The sequence below is a fragment of the Uloborus diversus genome, chromosome 5 (assembly GCF_026930045.1).
Source record: "Uloborus diversus isolate 005 chromosome 5, Udiv.v.3.1, whole genome shotgun sequence".
NCBI classification, from domain to species: domain Eukaryota; kingdom Metazoa; phylum Arthropoda; class Arachnida; order Araneae; family Uloboridae; genus Uloborus; species Uloborus diversus.
Genome location: NC_072735.1, coordinates 160,516,619 through 160,543,037, shown reverse-complemented (window position 1 = coordinate 160,543,037; position 26,419 = coordinate 160,516,619). Strand labels below are relative to the sequence as shown.

Below are 26,419 nucleotides of genomic sequence, written 5' to 3'. Positions count from 1 at the left end.
GCTTATTGTTTTCCATTTGTAGCTGAGTTATTTCTCTCGAATTCCCGAATCGGTTATTTAAAAATTTTCTGTTTCGATTTTTCTAATTTCTGAGTTACAATTTAATTGTGTCATGTTATGCAAATCATCAACAAAATTCTCACGGATATATGGTGGTAGTTTTCTTTTCAGTTGATTGACCATTATTTCTTTCACTTATCGAATTCTGTAATCTTACTACCATTTTATTCCACTCATGATAAAAATTAAAAATGGTTTAACTAAAAACGCGAAATCTCGCCAAGGCTACTTTACTCGCACTATACTAAAACTATAACCCTAAACAAATTTGGCGAAACCTTTCAGCTGAGAATAAAAGGAATAAAGTAAATTCTTTCTCGGTTATTCATTTTGTTCTACGATAATATATTCAAGAAAATATTTTGCATACTGTCCATTCCAACTAAATGCTGCTGTAAAATATGGTAAGTTTAATTAATTTAAGATTAAAAAAAACCCCATATTCTTACAAATTCATACAAAACAATAAAAATTTTTTACCTTGTATAACGTTATCCAAGTTTGTTAATCCAGAATTTTTGCTTTCACCAATTATTAAGGAAATAATGAAAACTAACATTATTTTGAGAAGCTCGAGAATACTACTAAGGGACGAATTAATTTCTGTAGCTGAAAGCAAACTAAGACACATCGATTGCGTTAATAAATACTCAGAACAAACTGCCTGTGTTTACGTCAACAGACACACGTGGAACGCAACGTGGCAATGTTTTAGTTTCATTTGCAGTTTTGTAAATCACCGCAAGGTAGCGTATTCGAGCGCTGGGTTCCGAGTGCAAAAGCAAAGCAAAGAACGAAAATTGAAAGTTATTTTAAAAGCCTTGCTTGAATTAATTACAAATATTTTATTTGTTAACAAACATAAGATGGCAACAGTTAAAAATTTTAAATCATTGAGACATAGACTAATAATAAGAATAGACCGAGCTATGGCAACCCTTTTGCTGCTCATAAACCAAACCATGTGACTGGTGGATATCCTAGCAACAGCGGGCGTTGATGGTAGCAGACGATCAACGGACGCGAGAAATAAAATTAATAGAATTGATGGAACACGGAAGAATGATCTTTTATGGAGTCCGATTTGTAAATTTGTTATTCTAAGTTGTAAATATTTTGTTAATATAGTGAGTTTTTCGTTTAGATAGTATTGTGCATTTTCTTTAGTCAATTTCAATAACTCTCTAAGCAATTAAAGATGCAAGCGCCCAAAAAGAATCGGCAAACGGTAAGATTTTTACCTACAATTTCAATTTAAGATACCGATTAGTACATTTTTGCGTTAACGCAAAACGTTTACGCCATTACGTTCACGCCAACGCTGACGTAGCAGTTCCAAATGAAATAAAAGTTACTGAAAACTGTGATCAAAAACTAATTACTAATGTCAAAATAATGCATAACTAAAAGAAAAACAGTTCAATCTCTGCACCTGGAAAAAAATTATAATGAAAACACATTACGTCTTAAAATACATGTCGAGTGCCAAACTATAGATAATGTTGCCATCTAGCAACCATGCTGCCAAAGTTTTCGCCAAGCCCTTCCACCAGTCACATGATATATCCATGAACCAATTTTTTTCATCAGCAAGTCTGAGAAAGCTCGGTCTACTCTTATTATTAGTCTATGATTGATAATATTTCCGATCATTTCCATACAATTAAAATCACGAGAAATACGCAGACGACAATCTATTACGATTTATCTTTCTTATTGTTGCATTAATAAAGCTATTTTTATTCGCTAAAAAATAATGATAATAAAAATAAATCAGCACCTCTTGGCGCGATTGGCGCCAAAATTGAACCAAAGCCTGTTTACATATGGATTCACATATATTCCAAATTTCAACCAGAACGTAGCATTACTTCTTGAGATAGGGCACTCACAATGGAAAAAAAGAACGGGCGATTGCGCTACCCCCTTTTTAGCTGTTGACACCAAAATAAAATCAGCTTTTATACCCACTAAGGGCTACTTGCCGATAAATTTTTCTTTCATTCCGTTCATTATTTCTTGAGATACAGCAGTCACAATTGACGACAAAAAACGTTCTATAGCTCAACCCCCGTTTGAGTTATTGACACCAAAATTGAATCAGCACCTGTTCCTGTTACTGGCAACATATGGACCAAATTTTGTTTGATTCCGCCAGTTACTTCCTGAGGAATAGCAATCACGCGTAACTCAAAAAACGTCCCATTGCTCCACCCCCCTTGGAGGAATTCGCGCCAAAAACCAATGGGCACAAGTTCACATAGGGGCACATATGTGTACCAAATTTCGTTCGATTTCATGCGGTAGTTTTTGCTGTAGAGCGTACAAAACTGGTCACACACAGACGTGACACACACACACACACACACACACAGACAGACATTTTCCAAAATATAGTCGAAATGGACTCAGCACACCAAAACGTTCGAATTATTCGAAATTCAAAAATTTGCAATCAATACTTTCTTCTATATATATTAGGTATTAGTCGGTGGAGTTTGTGCAAAAACATTTCACTTCCGGATACCAGTATGAAATTTTGTACAGCACTTATATTCATATAAGAGAGCAAAAAAACGCCGGGAGGCAATTGATTGGAGGTCAAGACCTCCCTGTGGTGACGTCATCAAAATGGCCGCCATGTATTGGTTAGCATGTTGGTTTAACTGCTTAGAACTACATAATTGGTCATAATTTTGTAAAATTCAAATACATTATCTGAAAGCCGTTTAAAAAAGCTCTTCAACAGTGCTTAAATATATTTTCTACTAACGGTACCCGCACGGCTTTGCTCGTAGTAGAAAAATTAAAAGTTCATTTGATTCGTCTGTATATTTACAAACAATGGATGATGAATTTTTCCTCAATTTGCTTGGCCATTTTACGGTTCCTTCCTTCCTTCCTCAGGTGCACGACAGCCCTGGGTGGCCCTGGCCTTTTCAACAGTTGCTTCATGTTACGGTTCCACGTTACGATAATTTTGTAATTTACTCGTCCACGTTATGATAATTTGCTCGGTAAAATATTCTTAAAATTGAAATAGAAAAAGAACAAAATCGAATTTTCGAAAAATCGCTTCGAGGTGCACACCAACATGTTACAATTTAATTCTGTGCCAAGTTTCGGGAAAATAGGCCGAACGGTTTAGGTGCTATGCTCGTCACAGAGAGACATCTGGACAGATATCCCGACAAACTTTGAGCTTTATTATTAGTAAAGAAGACAAATAGTTTAATTATTATTACAATATCAACGTGAAAATTGGTAGGAAAACTGACTTTCCTGTATTCTGCGATATTGGAGTAAAATTTTTACTGTTATACCTGCATTATAAAAGAACCTTTCCAATTTCAGTAAATTTAAATTTGTATTTCATGTTTTAACATTTTATGTCAGTATATTACTTTTATATTGAATGAAAGAAAGGTTAAAATGCAGAAATAATCAAAGTCACCGCCCCAAATGGATCGAGAACTTAATTATTAATGCTATCGTATAATAAAACAATTTTGTTAAAATGTTTACATTTTAAACATATAAGACAAATAGACGAAAATTACATGTTTTAATACAAAGAAAAAATACCTGTTACAACAAAAACCGTAATAAGTGTTTGTAAAGAACGTTTTACGCATTGCACTGACCCTCACAACTACAAAGAAGTGTACAATTCAGATCTGATTTGACGCATCGACAGCGTGTAGACATCTCTTTGCACTTGCCTGATATAAGTTCCTGAATTTTCTCCATTGTTATTTCGGGGTGTGCATACCAAAGAGGTTCAAACTCTTCACCAATTTTTACCCATCCCCACTGATATGGATCCAAGAGCTGAAAATTTTGCTGAAGACATTTTGTCCACGGTAAACACTGTAATATTACTCTCTTAAGGTGATGCAGAAGATCATTGCTAGAAGGTGGAATACAGTCAACTGGTCTGTTTTACTGGGTGAAGAAAATTCTCCTAGCCTCATTTGCTGTTTCCATTGAGCTTGATGAATGATTCGTCAGGACTTCGAAGCGCTGAATAAGTAGGAAATGCTCATCGTCTTCATTGATGCTCTCGGGTACTTTAGTATAGTGCAAAAAAAACTTTGTCAACATCTCTAATTGCCATCCACATTTTCCATGCAGTACCTAGTTTTACCAATGCTGGTAAAACTAGACACCGTGTGCTCATGTAAAGGCATGGGAAAAAGGCAGAAGATCTGGAACACCTTGTGGAACTTTACGGTGCAAAACGTAGATGGGAAGATACCGCAGATATTTTCCACTTCCATACTCCACCCATAGCTCTTGCAGTTTCGGAACTCGGAACATAGCAATCACTACATCATCACTGTCAACAGTTTTCACGGTGATCTTTGCATGACCTGAGTATTTCGAGTATTCATGCTGCACATAAAGGAATAGCCTCGCATCGGCTTCTTCGTGAATACGGGAGGCATGGTTTCAAAACTGTTCTTGACTCAAGCAATTACAGTGTCTTTGTAGGAGCATACAACCTGCTTCCCATCTGGTAGATCCATCTTCACGAGATTTTCTGCCAACAATTCAAAAAGCTCCTCTGTATTTTCATCTTTCGCAAGAAATTTAGTAAATGACTTTGGCATCAAAACATTGGATTTAATACTCATTCTTGGTCCAGATCCTCTCTATTGTCTCGTGTCGCTTTTCAAACTTCCTTTTGAATACCGGTCAAAAACTAAATCTACCCTATAAACGCTTTTTAGTCTCATTAATATTCACAATCTGATCGCAATTTTGTTGGACAGTTCCAGAAGACTGAGGAACAAGCATGGAATCAGTGCAGCCCCATAAATGAACAATTGCTTCCGGAATAGCTGTCAAAACCAGTCCAGTTGATTGGACGATACAAGAAACTACGTCGGACTTTTTTTCTTGGTTTCCTAAATTTGCCAAAGTTGGATATAGAAGGTGGACACGAGCTGTTTTCATGAGAAAAAATTCTTTTACATCTATTTGAATTGCTTGGCAGGCAACATATAGCTCAGTAAAAAGAGTGCTGCCCCTCCTCAAATCAACAATATTTTGCTTGTCTTTGGACTGAACAGATATATTTTTCTGCTCATCAAGAGGAGATTGTTTCTTTTAATAACATCATGTATGGATAATTTTCTTAACACTAAGCGATCTTCTACAAATGAATTGAATTGGCTTGCGCTGACATCACAGAAATGGCACTTTTTTCCGAGAGAACAATTTTGTTGCTGTTTACTGTAGTTAAATCGTCATCTTCGAAAAGATTCCCGTGTTCTTCAAATGTTTCAACTAGGCTGGAAACATGAGTTTCATACCGAATACAAAAGCTTCTAGTATCTTCATGTATCTAGTATCTAGCTTTTCAGTATTGACGTCAGACTTCAGGCTCTGATTTTCTTCAAACTCCCCAATCATGCGCACAACTTCCGGTCCAGCAACCATCCACTGTATTAATGACGCCTCATGACTTAAACGTGATAGATTAGTTGATGATTTTTAAATCAATTTGTTGTTTTGCTCATGCAAATGGTCGTGTGCCATCCTGGAAAATTTCCTCTCAGTTTTGGAGCCAGATAAATTTCCCCTATGAAACTCCTGAAAAATAGCTGGATGCATCTCTGGTAACTGCTTCAAATTGAACAGAAATACTGAAGGCCATCGGGCATAACTTGTATGATCAAGAACAAACATCCATGGACATATGTTCTCAAGAGGGACAGTAAAATCTGAGAAATTCCCTTGACGAATAGTGCGCACCAGATTTAAAAATATACATTCTAGCTCCATGGTGATCTTCCAGTACTTAAACTAAGGCAATTCTTCTGATCTTCGCTTAACCCAGTCTGTAAATGTTTCCTCTGTATCTTTTCGATTTTGATACGCTTTCTCTAACAGAACTTGGAGAGTAGTTACTGCAAAGTCGTGAGCTTATCGAACTTCTCTTCATATGCGAAACTTTTAGTGTTCTTTCTGCTCTTCCCGATGTTGTTACATGAGCTTCTACTAGAAGTTCAGTTCATCCACTTCCTTCAAGCCATGTACCTATTGCAGATGAAACAGCCATTTCTATGTGGAGACCACCTGACATGACCAACATTTTATCTTCGCCATACTCATTCAGCATAGGCCACTGAATAGATTTTAGCAGGGCGTAGATGGGACCCAGATTACAAACACTCAATTCATTAAATATTTTACTTTTTCAAAAGCACATGAAAGAAATGATTGCAAGCTAGGTTAGTATTTTGAGGTCACATGGACCAAATGAAGGAGAAACATTTATTCTAAAAAATATTACGAATTTTAAATACGTTTTGTTTATTGAAAAGGACATAAAGAAATGAATACAAGCTATATGATAATTTTAATGCTAGATGGAACCAACAATTGAAGTTATCGATTTCAAACCGTAACAGAATTATATGACTGATCTTTATTTGATATTATTTGCTACAGCATTAACCAGTCAAATATTCAGTTATTGAAAATTATATCTGAATAATAAACATATCACTATGGAATTAATTATTGCTGAGAACAGCAGAACTGGAAAGAAACGAGCTAGGTGGACTGCAATCCAAAGTTACAGCTTATTGGTGGGAAAAAATCGAGTAGTAGTTCTGATTCTTGCCGCGAGACGGCTGACGTTCGCACTTGCAGGAGAAGTGAATTATTATGTGACAATACATATGTGTATTGAATCCGGTAAGGAATTTTTAATTAAAAGTTTCAGTGCGGGTTAGATGTGGCGGAACAGTTGGAACAATTCAATGAGAATGCCCCCCCCCTCCCGCCCTATGCAGTTACGTTATTGCAGTGAAATTTTTTAAACTCTTTACTAAGGGGGAGGGGGGAGAACAAATGCATATTTTTATAGTTTATTTTAGAGATTTTAATTAGTGTAGCTATTTTTTACAGAAGAATGATTTCTAATGGCATTTTGAGCAGTTAAACGAAACTTTTCACCTTTTCGCGACGGCCATTTTAATGACGGAAATTTTAATAACTCTAAAACTACTTGTCTTAGGAGGAAAAATCAATATCTCTTAAATAGCTCTTTTAAAGCTCTTTCAGATGATATGCATTCATATCACAATATAAAGATCTGTAATGTAGTTCGAAGCAGTTAAACGTACGTACTTACCTTTTCAGGCGGCCATTTTGATGACGTTATTTGTAATAACTCTTAAACTATTTGTGATAGGAAAAAAAGTCAATCACTATTAAATAGCTCTTTTAAAGTGCTTTTAAATGATATACTTTAATATCGCAATATTAAGATCCATAATAGAGTTCTAAGCAGTTAAACGAACGCACTTTTCTTAATAAGGCGGCCATTTTGATGACGTCATCACAGGGGGTTCATGACCTCTGATCAAATGCCTCCCGGCGGATTTTTGTTCTTAAATATGTACATAAGCACTGTGCAAAATTTCAGACTGGTATCCGGAAGTGAAATGTTTTGGGTATTTTTGTCACAACTCCACGGACTATAGAAGAAAGTAAAATGGAGTTTGGTAAATTTGTTCCCTAAGATCTCAAACTACCCGGCAGATTTGGCTGAAACTTTCACCGTTTGTTCAGTTTGGTACTGGGAAGGTTTATAGACCAGTTCGAAAAAAATCCGATTGATAGTTCCCTTTTTATTCCAATTTTAGTCCCAATTTTCGCATAAATGCCCCAATATGGGGTGGAAAAAAACGTGCACATATTAACATTATATGTCCATCGAAAGCGCCAATTTTTCTGCTGAAGATAGCATCTGTTCGAAGTTTCTAAGTTGTATAAAAACGAGTTATGAGCTTTTTTGTTCCCTGTTCGAAGGCTTTCATCAACCCAAGTCATTATTTAGTGTGTCATCTCAACTCCCAAGAATTGTTGTATTGTTGAATATTTTTGCGTTTCGTCTGACTTTTTGAGGCTTTTCTCAAGTCAAATCTTAAAGTAACGTTTTTCCACAAGATTGGCTAAAATAAATGGATTTGGCTGATCATTTTACTTTTAAACGGAACTTTTGTAATTAATGGTTTATTATTATTATTTATGCTGATTGGACACTTGCTCACTATATCCAACCAACCAGCAGAAATATCGCCAGAATTTTTTCAGAAAGATTTCAGTAGCTGATGCATTTGGCAGTTTTTCCACTGTCGCTGTTTTTGAGCCCAAAGACTACGTAATAATGTTTCTCAGCTTTCACCATATAAACAAAATATCGCCAATCAAAGATACTTAAAAAAAAATACTGTGTAAAATAATTCAACAACTAAATTAGGCAAATCCATAAACCGCACAAAAACTTCCATTAATTTTTCTTTTTGCACGATTTCAAACAATCGCCAAATTTTACAACTTATTTTAGAAACATTTCGGAGAAACCGTTTAGCGCCATTTTACTTTGACCAAAAGTATCTCAGCATCTGGCAACAATATTTCTATATAAAAAATTAGTAAGGAGGGGGAGTATTATCGAAAGTGTCCCAAAATGATTCTTGCAAATTTGGTAAGATTTTAAACCGTACCAAGTGCCCACAAAAATTTTAATTTCCCCAAAATAACTAAAGCAAGTGTAAGGGGAACACGGGCGGCTACATTTTTTAAAACAGGTTCGTACATCAATAGCCATACAGAGAAGGTTTTAGATTAAAAAAAAAGTACTAACAGATAAATCTTTTTAAACATGTAAAGTTTAATTTCATATTTCGGAAATTCTTCAAATTTGTAGCTTAAATGTCGTGCTTCCGTTTCAAATTGAATACTATTTTGTTCTTTATACTTATTGCTATTTTAGTTTAATGAGTAAGGAAGAAGCTCGATTTTTAATCACGTCAAAAAGGTTTGTCTCATCAACGTTATCCGGATCATTCGAAGAACCGGATCAACGATTGCTCGAAGATTCTAGCAGTTTAGTTTGCTGTCTCCTAAAAAATTATTTCTGGTATTATAGTAAATCCGTATTAATTCGTACCATATTAAACCGAACTTAACTTAATCCGGACAGCCATTTAGGTGTGCAAAACGTAAAAACAAAAAGGAGAGTTATCGCACACATTTTTGTAATTTTCTCTTAATAGAGTTATATTTCACGAGCTGCGTTGCCCGGCTTTGCCAGGTCTATCTTGAAAATAAAAATTGTGTCAAGGGACGAATATTCAACAATCAAGCGTAAATAAAAGAAAAAAAAAACATAATCCAAAATTTCCTTTCCAAACAATGGCGACAGATATTAAAATACTTTTAAGAAATTCAAATGAGAAAGGATGACTTAAAAAGCGTAACCATGGAAACACAAAATAAATATTTTCCAAAAATTTGAAATGAATTTTTCACCCCTGTATTCCGGAATTTATGCGAAAATTGGCCCTCAATCGGAATAAAAAAAAATAACTATTCATCGGATTTTTTTTCGAACTGGTCTGCCAACCTTTCCGGTGCTAAAAGAAAGATGCTGTGAAAATTTCAGCGAAATTGGATGGGTAGTTCTCGAGTTTTGCGCGTTTGAGCAAACAGACGCTCTTTGGAGACTGCATTTTATACTATGTAGAGATTCTCTTAAATTCAAAGTACAATTTTTACTGTTTACAGTAGTTGGCTTATGTTATGCTTGGCTCAATTTATAGGTAATTTTGTTTAATCCGTACTTTCATTAATTCGGACGATCTGAATCCCCTATTAATGAGGGCCTACAGTATAGTAATTTGAATCATGCACTTGTTGACCGATTCTCTTACGGGTGTAAATGGCTTTGGACCTGGGGCCTGGTTACAGGGGCGGATACAGACAACCATTTTAGGGAGAGGTCATGCTAAAGAATGATTCCCTCCTCCCCGAACGAACCTACGGTTTTGGGCACGAAAAAATTCTTAAAATGCTTGAGTGTCAATAAAAAGTACGAAATCGGTCAAGAATTGGGCTCCTAATAGGCATAAACGTTTGAAATAAATTTCATAAGCATTGAAAGGAGAAATTTTAAAAAATTACTTTCAAAAATCTTTACTAATAATAAAGCTGAAAGTCTCTCTGTCTGGATCTCTCTCTTTCTGTCTGTCAGGATCTCTGTGACGCGCATAGTGCCTAGACCGTTCGGCTGATTTTCATGAAATTTGGCAAACTTAATTTGTAGCATGGGGGGGGGGGGGTGCATTTTTCGAAAATTCGATGTGGTTCTTTTTCTATTTCAATTTTAAGAACATTTTCCCGAGCAAAATTATCATAAGATGGACGAGTAAATTACGAAATTATCATAACGTGGAACCGTAACATGGGCACAAGCCGATTGGCGAGAAAATTCATATTATTTATAAAAATACAGACGAACCAAAAGACCTTTTAATTTTTCTATTACGGGCAAAGCCGTGCGGGTACCACCAGTAATTAATAAATTGAAAAGACAACTGAAATTGTTTACATTTCATTCATTCAGTGTTTGAACACAATGTGGACGGATACTAATGTCGACGGTTTAGGGGGGGGGGTCACGATCCACGACCCTCCCCTTGTATCCGCTGCTGGGCCTGGACGTATGTAATTCTTTCCCTTCCAAAGAATACAATAAACACTCTACATGCACTAAAAAATAATAATAAAGGGTGGACGAATTCTTACTTCTCGACTCCAGCTCTTGTAGCCATCTCTGAACATGTTTGCACAAACTAACAGTTAGAACTCTGGCGAAGAGAGGAGCTGCAGCTTAGGTATGTGACTGGAACACAGGGGAACACGCTGTCGTATACCCACTTAAAACATGAATAAAAAGCGACAAATTCAGAACAGAATGAATCTTTGTTCCAATGAATATTGTCGAGAAAGACAAACACAAAAACGCTTTTGTTTTTTCATGACCCTGCCAGAAAATGTTGTACCATTAACTGTAACTGAAACTGACTGCGTCAGCGAAATGAACTCTTTGACGTAAGAAATGCGTTGCTCCCCGTGTTGTGAAGAAACAAAAAAAATCATTTTTACCAGAACGTTGTGTGTCAGAATCACACGTTCTTTCTTTAAGGAAAAAAAAAGAAATATAAATTTTTGTTAATTGTAAGTGTAAGACTTCCACGCCCTTTCTTTTCTAACTAAATTATTTAACAAAAGTTCAAAGTGAACTTGTTTTGGACAATTTAATGAAAAAGTGCTAAATTGATTATGGGAAAATACAACTCAACAACGTTTTGCGAGGAAAACAGTAGTGTCGCAAACTAAACGTTAAATCCCGGTTATCACAAATTTGCCATTTCAACTGCGCTTGCGCGCGGACTTAGCTTTTTGGGCTTTCTGTTTTAAGATTTAGCGTTGCTTCTTTATATTTAGGCTGAGTGAGGGTTCCACTAAATTAATGAATGCGATTAGAATATTTTCACAGCGATTTCGTGAATATTATATGAAACTACGGATATGAATAACTGATAATCTTAAGAGAAAAATGACACTTCAATATTTATTAGTTTGGAAATATTTCTTTAACATAAATGTGAAACACGTTGTGTACTTCGAAATTGATTGTAATATTAGTACAGAAACCCGTCTTTTGAGGATATTTTACTTTAGGCGTAAACAACTTAGTATTATATATTTTTATTTAAGTTGAGGGTTCGGCTTTGTATTAGAAGTGAAGCTGCAATTCTAGTACGCTCTTCTGAGGTTAAAAATTTGATCCTGAAAAAGGACAGACAAATCAGACACCGAATCCATTAATAATTAAGACGCAAAATTCAATCTTTACCGAGGCCTAAAAACTAAATCAGAGAAAACTTTGTGATTTCTAATTTTTATCTGTTGCTATCTCATATTTATTACCAAATTTAAAATGTTTGTAATTAATTTCGCTTGAAGAACTTGAGCTGGATATCTAGCCGCTCGTCAGTATGTTTCACTCAATTATCTCTAAAAGACTAATTAGTTATTGGTTCGTTCTTTATTTAATTTTAAAAATTCGCAATTGCCATTAATTTTTTTATAATTTTAAAATTATTATCAACTTCATTTGTAAGAAATAATTTTCTACTCCTCTACTTTCTAAAAAAAAAAAAACATTTTGTCTACGTTCGAACAATTACACTTAAAAAACGAACTCAGTTCGACTGGTTTTGGTTTTGAATTTTAAGGGTTCGATTAAAAGAAAAAATTGTGCGGGCATTTAAGCCGTAACAGTTAAAGCAGCCTGCCATGGGAAATTGTTCAATATTCAAAAATAAAAACACTTATTTTCAATCGAATTTATTACTTCTCTAGAATATTTGTTTCAATCGCTTCGTGAGATCTTCCTCATTCTTTAATCAAATTCCATGTTTTACGAATAATTTTAAATTGTATCATGCTGGCTAATGACAAAACATAGACGCATGATTTTTTTTTTTTTTTTTGCTGTTTTTTATTACGCATTCCTTCAAAGAATAGCATTCGAAAAGGAAGGCGCAATTGCTAGGTTTGTTGGAGTGTCGTGCTGTTAATCAGAATGGCGCCAGTTCGAATTCGTGCCAATAAATATCTCTTTAATGTTTCATTTTTTTCCGACAGATGCTCACATGGGCTGGACTGTATTTGCCACAACCTGTTTTTTCACATGCAAAATTACTGCTTTTTCACGAGTCACTCAGCCACACTTTTAATGATATTTATGCTTGCATTGAAATTACGTACAACCAAAAGGTGAGCGATGATGAAATTATCACAGGCTTGTATTTACCAAGGTTTTGTTACTGATGTCTTCAAATTACATGCCTTCTCTTGTGCGCTTACTTTTTTCGGTTCTTCTTCATAATGTTCTTTCTTTGAAATTTTTGAAGAGCGAAATGCCTTCCGAAACGTTTCGAAGCAAAGTGCGGAGTTCCGCACGGGTCGACTAGTTTAAAATAATACATCGCAGTCAACCACTCACTAAGGCCTACAGAAAAGTCAGGTACGGGCAAAGTGACAGCAACATGCAATTTTAATTGATCAAAAATTAAAAAAAACAACGAATTCCTAACGTCAAGACGTCAATAAAAGCTGAGATACTTGTAAGGAATTTAAAAATCGTACTTATTTTGTTACTTCTAAACGCAATTACAAAATTATAGTGCACAATATTGATAAAATCGATGGGTTAGGTGAAAAATACATAAAATGGTATAAAAGTGTACGTCAAAAAAGACACAGAAAACAGTCAAAGTCTTGCAGAAAAATAAGTTTTTTAGTTAAAAGATATTAAAACTCTTCAATGGCAGTTCATTCTAGGCAGAAATTCAAAATAGGGAAGTTTTCGATTTTTCAATTTTATTTTTATATGATAGAGTAACATGTATGAACATCATAGGTGAAAAAAATTTTGCGATACGATAAGTAGTTTTTTTTAAATTAATTTTTAAAGTTCAAGCTCTTGTGACGTCAAATGGCATAGGAAGTGACGTCATCCCCTCTTCCGATAGGGGAGAAGCGAAGGTCACGCATTCGACTTCGAAGACGAAACGTAAAAGGCTTTCTCCTCGCATTTAACTCCTCGCGTTTCTGGAACATTAAACCTCTCATCCTCTCGAAAATATTCGAATATCTCATTGGTGTTACTTGAGGAAGATTATTTAGATTGTGCTTTAACGAATCCGGCCTCCATAGTGTGTTCAAAAGGATTATTGAATTTCTAAAAAATAAAAATATCAGCGCGCTCAAAATGTTCCTAGCGAAAACAAGGGATCTTCGGCGGAAGGCTGCCCATTCGCGCCCTGTGACGTAGGCTCGTGACGTTTCAGAAGCGCGCACTTTTGCGCGTGGATTTTTAAAAATTCATTAAAAATCAACCACGGTGTTTTAAAATTCGGCGATGGTGAATTTTTTAGTTTTGAGGGTCAATTAACAATATCCAATAGCTAAAATATGAACATTTAATAGGTTGCAACTTCCTATTCTTTTATTGAGCAATCACGATTTGCTTTTTTTCCTTACTTGACCAAAATTGATGTTGCTCTGATTTTCATATGACAACTGTTGTTTTTAGCCCACTTTCCCAGTAAAAGTCAGAAAGAGCATGAAAGAAGGCTTAATGCATCTTAAAAATATCGCGAAAAACAAAAAAAAAGTCAAAAATAAATAAAATAATTAAATAAATATCGAAAAATTAAAAATTGGAAAGTAGGGTATTGAGATGGGGAAAAATGTCTGTCGGTCTGTCCCCCCAATAACTTTTGAATGAATAGTCCGATTCGAACAAACTTTTTTGTGTTCGAAAGATCTCGGCGAGAACACCTCATTCCCATATTTCACTTTTTGATTTGAACTATTTTGTTCAACTTTGAACAGTTCAAAAAAACTTAACATTAGCGCCTACGGGGAAATTCAAGGCAATTTCGAACTGTGAGGCGAATTTGCGTCAAACAAACTTTGTAAGAAAAAGTTTTTGATGAAAAACTTGTATATAAAATATCTTCTTGATTTGAACAATTTTCCGTTCAATTTTGAACAGTTCAAATCCCTTAACATTAGCGCCTACGGGGAAACTGAAAGTTAATGTAGATTCCGTACTTGAAGGCGGATTTACTTCAAACAAATTTTGTTGGAAATAGCTCTTGACGCCAAACTCCAGACTCCGAGAATTTAGGGGTACCTGACTCCGACTCCTGTGCCCGATAATTAATCGGACTACGACTCCCCGACTTCGACTGACTTCGAAGCTTTGGCAAAAATTTATACACGGAGGACAAATGACTGAGTCCGATTCTCGGATATTCGACTCCGACTCTTTTACCTCAAAATGAGATTAACTCCGACTCCGCAGCTATGGTTTTAACTGCGAAATAATTGTTGTTGATATGACTTTTTTTTTTTCAAGCTAAAGTTTTAATATATGTATTAGTTTTCGTGGAATAAACTCGAAGTCATTCATGTTTCTATATAAAGATATGCGCAGACGATTATTATTATTGAGCAATCACGATTGCTTATTGTTCTCACTTCACCGTCCTTGATGTTACGGTTCCTTTTTCAGCTTGGACCAGGGCCTCTACACTGCCGTGCTAAGCACAGATGTGGTATCTGCAGTAGAGCTCAAAATGAGAAATTGATGATTAAAGTTTTACAACTCGTTTCTTTGATTTATGACTTAATTAAATGCTCAACTTGCGGTAGTTGTTTAGTAAATAATTTGTCTAAAACCTGTAAGAGAGTATGTTTGTAAAAATCTTAATTTGAAATTAATAAATGTAGTTACGACAAATTTTCTTTTCTAAACCTTTCCATATATTAAGCTATTTGCACCGTAAGTGACAATTACTAGGCATTTTTTGGGGTATCTACACAGATACGACAAAAGTAGCTTAGGAAAACGTGCTCAATGTATCATTAAATAATACTGAAAACATCTGCTTTCTTTGGACTTGGCTGTTTCGCTTTATTTGGTAATACAAATCTAGCAGAATCTATCTTCTGAAAGATACCATTTTATTCAAAACTCCGGACAGTTAAAACTGTAATCCATAACAATTTTCTGTTTTTTATATTCAAAGAATGTGTTTTTTTAATGTTTTATTTTCTAGATTCATTTTTACCGAACATGAAGATAATTTTGACAGCAGACGATACTTATAAAAAAAAAATATTATTGGCCGTAGAATGAAATGCGTTTTTTTTTTGCATGAAAGAATTGGTGAATATTTTACATGCATTTCATCTTTAGAATTCGCATTTTAAATAACCATTTAAATAGAAAAAGCTGAATATTTACTTTAACAATTATGCAAAGTTGTATTAGTTTTTATTATCAACCTGTATCAATTATTCAACGGTAAACTAATTTTAATATTCTGTGTTACAATAAACTGCTACATTATTAAATTTGCTGCTTTACTAAGGTGTAAAAGTCGTATCTACAAATTACTAAGGAAAAAAGTGGTAACTGAGCAGATACCACATTAAAGGCTTGGTATTTGTCACTTACGTTCACATTGCCTTAGCAAACTAAGCAAATTTGCAGTTACGACTTTTTTCTTAAAGCTTTTTTTAATATTTCGCGTTTACAAATTGCCAAAAAACTTGAGATTTGGGTAAATTAAATTACTAACGACCACCTGGTGACAATAACTCAATTTTGATAATATGTGCAGACACCACATCTGTGCTTAGCACGGCAGTACAGCACCACCGCCCGCCGGCCGTCCTCCAGGCGCGGCTGTCCCCCGGTCCTGAGCTACCCGCTTCTCCTGGTTGGAGACCCGCTTCTCCTGGTTGGTCCCGCTTCTCCATGTCCTACACACACGCACGCTCACACACATACAAACAAACGACTTCACACACTCCTACACACACACACATACACACACTCATGCCTGCACACAGAGACAAACACACATGCCTGCATACACACACACACACGCGAACGCCTACACACACATGAACGCGCGTACACAACACTTACTCACACACATGCATACATACACTTACACACACGCACCCACACACAAACGCCTACAAAAACACACACATGCGCCTACACAAACATACACGCGCGCGTGATTGCGAAAAACATTTGAATTCAAGATGCCAAAAATTCAAATTAATATAATTTATTTATTTATTTATTTATTATTTTTTTTTTTTTGACAATGAAAAGTATTTCTTTAAGTTGACATTTTATTGTTTTTATTTATTTTGGTAAGTGCATGAATTCATTTAAAAAATTATTTTTGGCAACAGGGGAAAAAGAAACGATTTTCTTTTTGTATTTGAGCAATCACGATTGCTTATTGCTTTCATTTGACCGTCCTTGGCAGTGTTGCCAGATTGGGGAAAATTTCCCCATTTTGGGGAAATCTGGTGCTTTCTGGGGAAATTTTGGGGAAATGGGTTTTGAGGGGAATTCTTTGGGGAAAAATTTTTTCCTTGGGGAAAATCTGGGGAAAAAAACCTCGGGGAAAAAAGATTTTTTCCGTATTTAAATTTGCGGGTAATTTTAAAGTAGTGGGAACACTGTTTGTATCAAACAGCGTTGGGTTAGCTTTGCTCAACTTTATGGAATTCGCATTTCGCATTATGTGGAATATTACGCTATGGAATTCGTATTAATGTTCTGCGTGAGTAACCAGTTGATACGTGAAACGGGTAAAAATAAGTGTGATGAAGAGTGTCCTTGGATAAATATATACAAAAATCATAGTTTAAATGTACATACAGAAGCAGAATAGTAAATGCGAGTAAAAAAAAAAATATTTCGTTATTTCTTATCTTTCGGTCAGGCGCTTGTATTTATGACTAGTGGCACTCGCACGGCTTTGCCCGTAGTAGAAAATTAAAAGGTCTTTTGGTCTCCCTGTTTGGTCCCGTATTGGGAGATGAATACGCTGGTGAAAGTGGTGAATCTGTCGATAGACAGATAGCAGTATATGTGCCATTTGCAACAGAAGCATAATGGGATGACGCGATAAGCATCGTCATGTGTTGTGGAGGTGCATATTAAAAATGGTGGTAACAAATAATGCATGATGAATTTCTCGCCAATTGGCTTGCCCACGTTACGGTTCCACACAGAGCCGTGTCCAAGGGGAGGGTTTTAGGGGTTAAACCCCTCCCATTGAAAAAAAAATCAATGAATCATTAAACGATTCTCCAAAATGTATTTTAAGTTTTAATTAATTTTAGAGCTAAACTCTGATACAGTATTTACCCTCTTTAATATTTCCCCATGCTTAACAATTAGCATTTTCCTCAATTGTAGGATTCAAGCTCCTTCGCTTCTAAGTGCTTGAAAGAATTAATGCGGAGGAACGGTTGAAGAGTCCGGCAATGCTGTAAGCATGCAGGGGAAATGCATGTTCCGCTTCTCCTGGTCGGAGGCGTCCATGTCTAACACACATGCGCGCTCATACACACAAGCCTTTACACACATACACACACGCCTACGTGCATACACACAGGTCTACGCACACACACAAGCCTACACATGCACGCACGCGTGCCTACATATACACACACGCCTGCACGTACACACACAACTATACACACGTAACCGCCTAGGAGGAGGGGTAGGCTTGGGGGGACAAGAGCTGTTTCTAGAAACAATAGCCCCCCATGAGTAGGGCACTGTCGCAACTCGTGATTGCGAAAAACATAATTTGAATTCAAAATTTCAGAATTAAAATTAATTTTGAAAATTCGAATTTTTTTTTTTTTTTTTTTTGATATGATGTATTTATTTTAATGAGCTTAATAATTTTTATTTTATTTTTTCGTTTTGAAAGCTGTTAAAGATTTTTTTTTTAATGGAAAAAGTGTAGTAGCTGCTTTGTTTAAAAGGTGCTGCTATTTTATTTGTTCGTTTTTTTTTTTTTTTTTTTTTGAGCAATCACGATTGCTTATTGCTTTCATTTGACCGTCCTTGATGTTGTGGTTCCTTTTTCAGCTTGGACCAGGGACACCAGCACTACCTCCCACGGGCCTCTGCAAGCCGGTTGGCATTTTTCTACGCATTTTTTTACGCATCTAATTTTTTTAGATGAGTGAGGAATATTTTATTCCTAGAAATCAGCTTAAAGTATTTAAAAAATATGTTTGAAACAATTTGCGATTTTAGCTATTTTTGAGCATATTGATCAGGTACTAGAAAGTAGTATGGGTATACGGGAAAATAAGCTCGTATAGTTCTAGACAGAACTTCTTGTTAATATTTATTTGGAGGGCGTAATTTTCAGCAGCATAGATACGAATCGTCTGCAGTTTGATCTTTTTCATACTTTTTTCAGGACTCAAACAGATTTCATATTTAATTTTTTTTTTTTTTTTTGTGTGTGTGAAAAATCACGTGTTTTTTTCAATAAAAAGATCAACATAAATGAACTTAAACAGCAAAACTTCATCTAAATACAAAATTTCCAGATTACTAATTCCCATCATTTAATATTGATCAGAAATAAAATACATTACGTTATACGCAGTAAATAATCATGATAAGTGTACTGATGAATATCAGCCATAAAATCATTAGCTTTGTTACCACATCCTAAATCACCATTTCTTTTTTATGGACGTGCCTTGTATTACCTATTCTAGTCCTATCATAATATGATGGGTGCAAATTTCTTGGCTTTTTCCATTCCATCCAATTTATAGAAAAAAGAAACTCAACGAGTAGGGTCCTATCGCAATTCGTGATTGCAAAAACCATAATTTGAGCAAAGACGTCAAAATTCAAGATTTTTTTCTCCCTCGCTGTGATTGGCAGCTTGTGTTAACGTAAATGCACATGCTGATAACACGCTGATATCTCGCCTTCCCCTATGTAGTAAAATAAATAATTCTGTCATTTGAAAACACATAAAACTTTGGTCAGTAGCCTTGGAGGCGCACATTTCCGTGTCCGACGAAGAACTTTGAGAGCCAAGAAGAGGCATCCTAATGGCACCAGTTTCTATGACAACCAACACTGATTAATCGATTACGGTCCATAACTTTGGACGGAGGAGTTCATGGTCATTTATCGCATTTTTGCAAAGTTTCGTTGGTGAAAAATTCTGCCGTGACAGAGAGAGACCGAGAAGGAAAAGATGGTTTCATTTTTACTTCCTTTTACAAAAAAGGAAGTATTGTATTCGTAAAAAAAAATTTCATTCAAAAATCGACCTTAATTTCCATTTTGCTCACCCCCGAATGAATGTTGAGTTTTTTTTTTCGACTCGTACACACGTGGATAAGAGCCTAAGAACGTATAGACACGCGAAATATCCATAATGACGATTCCCGAGTTAGTTGCAACGAGTTTTCTCGTGACGTCTGTATGTACGTATGTATGTCGCATAACTCAAGAACGGTATGTCCTAGAAAGTTGAAATTTGGTATGTAGACTCCTAGTGGGGTCTAGTTGTGCACCTCCCCTTTCGGTTGCATTCGGGTGTTTCTAAGGGGGTCTTTTGTCCATTTTTGGGGGGGGGGAAATCATTGTTAATTTCGATGTAAACTCAAGTGGTGTTAGAATTTGGCGGACACTTGGCGATATATCGCCAGTCTTTTGGTCGCCAAATTTTGTCACCAACTTGGCGACAAATTTGGCGTTTTTTTTTTTTTTTTTAAATCTGGTTTCAATTTGGCCACTGTTGGTCATATTTAGAGAGTAAAATAGTGAATCACATTAAAATGACCAATAATGGGAAAATGACATTCAATTGGAGTAAAAGGAAGTAATGTGAGGCACACATCAGTTCGTTTTAATTAAAATAAAACGGCGAGCCGGGCTTGATTATTGAAAAGGCTCAGGAAGATGGAGGTTTCAATAAGAATTTACTTAGGAATCCAAAAACGATTTTAAAACTTTTATTAGAAATATCAGTTTATGTTTTTAACGGGGCTGCAGAGTCGGAATTGTTTTGGGGAAAACGAGTCGGAGCAGCTGGAGTCGTTAGTCGAAAGTTAAAAATACCAAGAGTCGGAGTGGGTAATTTTCCCTCAAAGCCCGCAACTCTGCCAGTGCTTGCGGAGTCGGATCGATTCTGGAGTAATGAAGCGGAGTCCAATGCTCTAAAATTTTCGGAATAGGAGTCGAACATTCCCCCCCCCCCCAAACTCCGCAGCCCTGGTTTAATATTTTTGCGTAGATTTTAGAGACAAATCCCCAACCAAAAAGTAAGGGGTCTCTGAAAAGACACTGAGCTTTCCTTAACTTCAGATTCTTTCTTTAACTGCAAATTTTTCATTTTTTTCGCCTATTGTCGTTACCTTTACTGTACAAACTCGCTTATTTGGATTCTGCTGATAAAAAAAAGCGAAAAAAACGTCTAATTCCAACATTTTCCTAATGTTAGTATTAAATCCACCACACAATTCTTCAAATATCTCGAAAACTCATTTCTGCAGATACTGCCATTTACCTGCACATGGCAGAATTGGGTTTTGACGGCGAAAAAAAAAAGGTGTTGGCTATTTGTCTCGCATTATGTTCGTTTGGTTCTAGTTATGCGCCATTTAATAGTCAGAGAGCAACAGTGTATCAATAACTATGTGAATTCTTGAGTATCTAAGGTCCTCGTGCCCAATTTGGAAAAAATCCGACATAAGCTGAGGATTTGAAAAAAGAACACACACAGGCACAAAATAAATAAAAAATAATTTTTTTTTTATTATGAACGTTCTTTGCAAATGGACAAAAATTTAGGACGTTCAAAGAAAAATAGTTAACATTTCGCTCCATTTTTTGGGAAATAAAAGTTTTTAAAAAATGGAAAATGAAAGAAACATGTTTCAGTAATTTTCAACATATATAACTTCCGTACTAGTGCACGAAAAGTCTCGTTTTTGCGATCGTGATCGTTTTACCGAGGGATTTTTCTCGAAATTCTAATCACTTAAAACCCACAATTTTTGGAGAAATTTCGTTGCTTTGATGAAAATTCGGGAGATATTTACTACTTCATTCGGGAGAAGGCATCAAAATTCTGGAGTCTTCCGAGCGAATCGGAAGAGTTGGCGGCTATACTGCCGTGTGCAGGTAAAGGGCAGTAACTGCAAATTTTTCTTTTTTTTTTCATCTATTGTACGTTATCTTTACTGTACAAGCTCTCTTATTTGGTTTCCGCTAAAAAAAGCGCGGAAAAAAAACCCGTTTAATTCCAACATTTTCTCATTGTTAGTATGGAATCCACCAACCATTTCTTCAAACATCTCAAACACTCAATTCTGCAGATACTGCCGTTTACCTGCACACGGCAGTACATTTGCATAGTACTGCAGTCGTAAAAGTAGCAGAAGGTAAACTATAGGGAGAAAAAAAAGAGGGTGTGCACGGAAACTTTAGAAGAAAGATGAGTAACATAGCTGAAAATGTTGAAAATAAGTAATTTATATTTTGCTGAAAATTCATCTCATATACAGCGATGCATATTTGTATATGATAGTACACGTATAAAACTTGATGAAAAATAAATGATAAAAATCAAATTAGAAAAATAGACATTTATGAATGTCGAGTCCAGTGGCGGATTTACCAAGTCGCAAATGCGAGCGACCCCAACGACATACGGGCCCCAAACAGGATCCAAAACGGTCCATGAAAAATATTTTCCCTAGTTCTATTCATCTCTAAGAACCCTCACAAAACTCATTGCGATGAACCCAAATTTGTAAATCTGCCACTGTGTATCAGATATTGCTGGGCCATAATTTTTCACATTACACACGCAGTGGCGCAACCAAAAATAGTTTTAGGGGGTAAACTTTGAAAGTCACTACTCGAATGTGAAAACGCAGGATTAGGGGGTCTCAGGGGGTTCTCCCCCGGAAAATTTCCGAAACTTCAGTTTCAAAAGAGCAGTTTTAGACGAACCTTTGTAATGTTTGGGGCAAGAAGCGTTCGACAACATCCCCAAAAATTTTTCAAAATTTATGTCTTAAAAACGAGATTATAGACCGTTTTTGTTGACATTAGAGGAAGTAATGAGAAGCAAGGAATGTACCCGATCGATTTACCTTCCACAAACCAATGTTTCATAATTGAAGTTGTTAAAACACAACTACCTGATTTTTTTTTAATTTTTAATTGAAATAAGTTTTTAGATCGTTTATGATGTTACGGAGAGAAGTTCTCAGAGATACTCCCAATTAAATTTTTTGAAATTGTAATACGAAAAAATTGTAGTTCGAAATTGTAAAAACGCAATTTTCTTCGTTCTTTGGTCACACTAGATAGAGGAGTTCCTGAAGGCTCCTTTCCGGGAATAATTCGAAATGGAAGTTCTAAAAATGCAATTGCAATCCATATTGAATAAGGTTAGGGGTCTGGGATTTTTTCGAAATTGAAGCTCTAAATTCGTAATTTAGACGATTTTTGATGTTGTTAGTGGGCGGGCTCTTTTCCGGGAATTTTTATGAAAATGAAGCCCTGAAAACAAAATATGACTCTCTCTTACGATTTGAACGGGGAGGGGGGGAGGATGCTTCAGGGTCGTAGCTTTCGTATTTTCAGACAGACTAGAAAAGTTGAAAAATGAAGAAATAGAGGATTGAAAGAAAGAGGTAGGTGGGAGGTGGAACGTAATTAGTTGACGAATAATCTGAAAATGGGATTGGAAATTAAATAAAAACGCTTAAATAATTGCTTCAGTATAAAATTAAAAAGTAATGAAATACGTGTTGTCGAATGCCAGAACTCCTTTTCCACAAATGATGAGGCACCTCTTAAATGATCGGATTTTTGGGATGAACTCATTTGTTATGACGAACACGGCCATAATTTATTTTCCATATAATTAACCAACAGCCATCTGAAATACATCACAACAGCACCGAAAAAAAAAATCCCTTTTCAACTTGAAACACATATGGACTTCTTTTTTCTGGGAAAGACGCAGGGGAAAAAAACGGGCGGTTCGTAAAAAGAGCGTTATCGAGAGCGATTACGTCATCTGCTTCCTCAATTCGTGACTTTTTGGAACTAACTCGTGCACAATGTCAAGGTTATGAAAGAAACAGTAGTTAGAGAAATATTTCATTAAAGATAAAAAGAGAGTCTGGTGGATGAACTTTTCATTTGAAGTGTTAACATATCGTCACATTATTTCACACTGCCCAAATTAATTACAAATGAACAGCGTTCAGCTTTTTTTTTTTTTTTTTCTTTTTTCAAAGAGTGTTGAGGGTGGACTTTTTTTTTTTTTGTCAGCAGTTATCTCTCAGAATGTGTTTTTTCCCGTAATAGGAGACTCTACAAGCACTAGCAAAATTTTCCTTCTGTGCAGAGGGGGGGGATAAGTCTTTGCATGTAAAAAAAACTACCGCATTAGGATTGGCAAATTATGTTAAAACTAAGGTCTCGGCAGGGGTGGGCTGGGTCCCCCAAGAGGGCGCCAACCTTGACTCCCCCCCCCCCCAAAAAAAACGAAGGCGAACAGGTTTGAAGAAGCAAAAAAAAAAGCGCACATGTTTGAGGGCGCACAGGTTCGAGAGCACAAAAAAGAAAAGAAAGATAAAGAAACAAAGGCGCATCGGTGTAAAAAAAAGACGGAAGGCGCACAGGTTTGAGGGTGCAATAAGAAACGAAGGCGCATACATTCGAGAGCGCAAAAATAAAATGCAAAAAACAAAGGTACGAGAGTGTGGATGGAAAAAAAAGGGAAGTCTCGCATAGGCTTGAGGACGCAAACAAAAACTAGGGCACTCAGGTTTTAGGACGAAAAAAAAAACTGAAGGCGAGCAGGTTCGGGGCGTAGAAAAAACAAAGGCGCACGGGCTCAAGGGAAGAAAAAAAGAATGAAGGAAAGAAAAAACGATATAGCGCATACTTAAGGGCGAAAAGGACCTGGGAGCACAAGTTTAAGGACGCAAGAAAAAAAAAAAAAAACGAAGGCGCCGAGAAGGCGTTTCAGGGTTCATCGGCCCGCGGGCCGATGGGCCGGTCTGCCCTGGGACCCGGGGAGGGGTTGAGAAGGTCCGTCAGTCAGAGTGCACTCACTCAACCATTGATGTTCCCACAGAAACCTACCAGTAGAATTAATCAGTGGCCTTCGGTCAGTTCATATTTTCTGTCACGTAAATTTAAAGCATTTTCTTGAGGGTAAAAATTTGAGACCTTATTCGGTTTCGGATATCCATCCCTGTTTTATGTACGTCGTGTTTGAACATCCCTCCCCCCATGTGCGCCCATATGGTGGGCAACTGGGGGTTCAAGCCTCCTCCCCCTTAGAAGATAAAACTTCTTTGCTTTTAGTACTTTTTTTCAATGCAAAAATGTAAAAACATTTCTTCTCCAGCCATTAAGCCTTCTCCAGCCATTAATTACTTTACAACTAATTCATAAAAATTGGTTGTAAAAAATGTCAAATTTTAATAACTCTAATCTGTACTGAAATCGGTTCGCATGGGAAAAATATTCTGCTAAACCACGGGGAAAATATCTGAGCCCCCCATAAAAATTTTGCATATGGGCGCCATTCCCCCCTCCCTCGCCCCCCGTCGTCCTTATTCTCAAAACCCGGCGCCATTATCATACATAATACATTTTTTTTTTGAGTAGCAATAATACAAAAAGCAAAATATGTGTGATAAATGTACATAATAATCAGGGTCAACGAGAGGCAATGTCAATCTAAACAAAAAACTAGGGTCCCGGTCCCGGTCCTTGAGAAGTTCAAATAGTATAAATTTTACCAGTTTTACAGGGGGAGGGGGCCCGCTTAAGCTCCCAGCTGCCCCGATTAGGCATAATATAGGGAAATTTTGCATATGATTTGCAACAAGACCTAAATATCAAATATATCCGTTACATAAGTTGGAAATGCATAACAATAATGTAAACATAGCGTTCAGCCTGAAGATTTGAGATTTGCAAAAAAGATTGAAATTTAAAGGATAATTTTTTTATGTTGCAAAAGTACGATATGAAGTTGCTCGAATTTTTTGAAAATTTACTTCAGATTTGGTGCCCTCCCCCCTATTTCGGTGCCGTGAGCCGGCACCCAATGCCTCAACCTGACCCTTCCCCAGGCTCGTTATTTAGGGGGGTCTAAAGGGGTTACACCCCCTCCCCCACTTTGAGAAATAAAAGTACTCAAACATATATAGGAGTGATTTTTGTTGTTTTTCGACACAATTTACATTGAATAGATACTCTTTGTCCCAGTCCCCTGGAAAATGACGGGCCTGCCCGACCTTTTAAATGTCGGGCCAAGAGCACGGATATTAAAACCGAAAGCATCTAAATTGTAAACAAGTAAAGAATTTTAATACAAAATCATAACTTTGCAAAGAAAGGGGGAGGTGATGTTCATACATAATTCCCGCACTACTTAGTATGATTACAATTAATTCGAGATATTACTTACCCAATTTACTTGCTGGAGAACATCTTCAAACAGCAAAAGCGATTTCCAGATGATTCAACGTAGAGCGGGAACTCAAGCGCTGTTCCTTCTGAGCCAGGCAGGCAAAGCAGCAATGAAAACAAGCCGGCTGTCAGCTCAGCGGTCGCTCAACCAAAGAGCCTAAGTACAGGGTTGCCAGATTGGCGACGGTCATTTATTCCTCAAAAGGAAAAAAATAAGATGATTTTCTTTTTATGTTGAGCGAAGCAGATGCAAATGGGAATGAGCAAGCCAAAAGAATACTTATTACTGTTCACATTAATCCAGACTAATAGCAAGCCCGTCATTAGACGATAAGGAGGGTGGGGGGGGGGGTCAATTGGCCCTCCCCTGTATTCTATGTAATTGTGTTTTTATTTTTCTTGTCTTTTGTGCAGTGGCGTAGCTAGACCCGACTTTCGGGGGGGGTTACTTTTTTATATATATATATATATATATATATATATATATATATATATATATATATATATATATATATATATATGTATATATATATATATATCGCTTGGAATTTTTTCCTTTTCTTCTTTTTTTTTCTTTCTCTTCTCTCTTCTTTT

At 36.2% G+C, this 26,419-nt stretch overlaps 1 protein-coding gene across 2 annotated transcripts in view; it reads right to left on the bottom strand.

Moving 5' to 3' along the window:
* Positions 1-25,943, bottom strand: part of LOC129222376 (LHFPL tetraspan subfamily member 2a protein-like) — a 71,392-nt gene extending 45,449 nt beyond the window's left edge. Inside the window, exon 1 of one of the 2 annotated variants that reach the window (XM_054856873.1) lies at positions 25,824-25,943. Coding sequence is in view for 1 of the 2 variants with exons in the window: in XM_054856872.1 (XP_054712847.1) it covers positions 10,669-10,704 (36 nt within the window). In the remaining variant the exon portion in view is untranslated. Of the gene's footprint in view, positions 1-10,668; positions 10,813-25,823 lie in introns of those variants that run through there. The other variant, XM_054856872.1, reaches the window with a different exon arrangement.
* Positions 25,944-26,419: the final 476 nt, after the last annotated feature.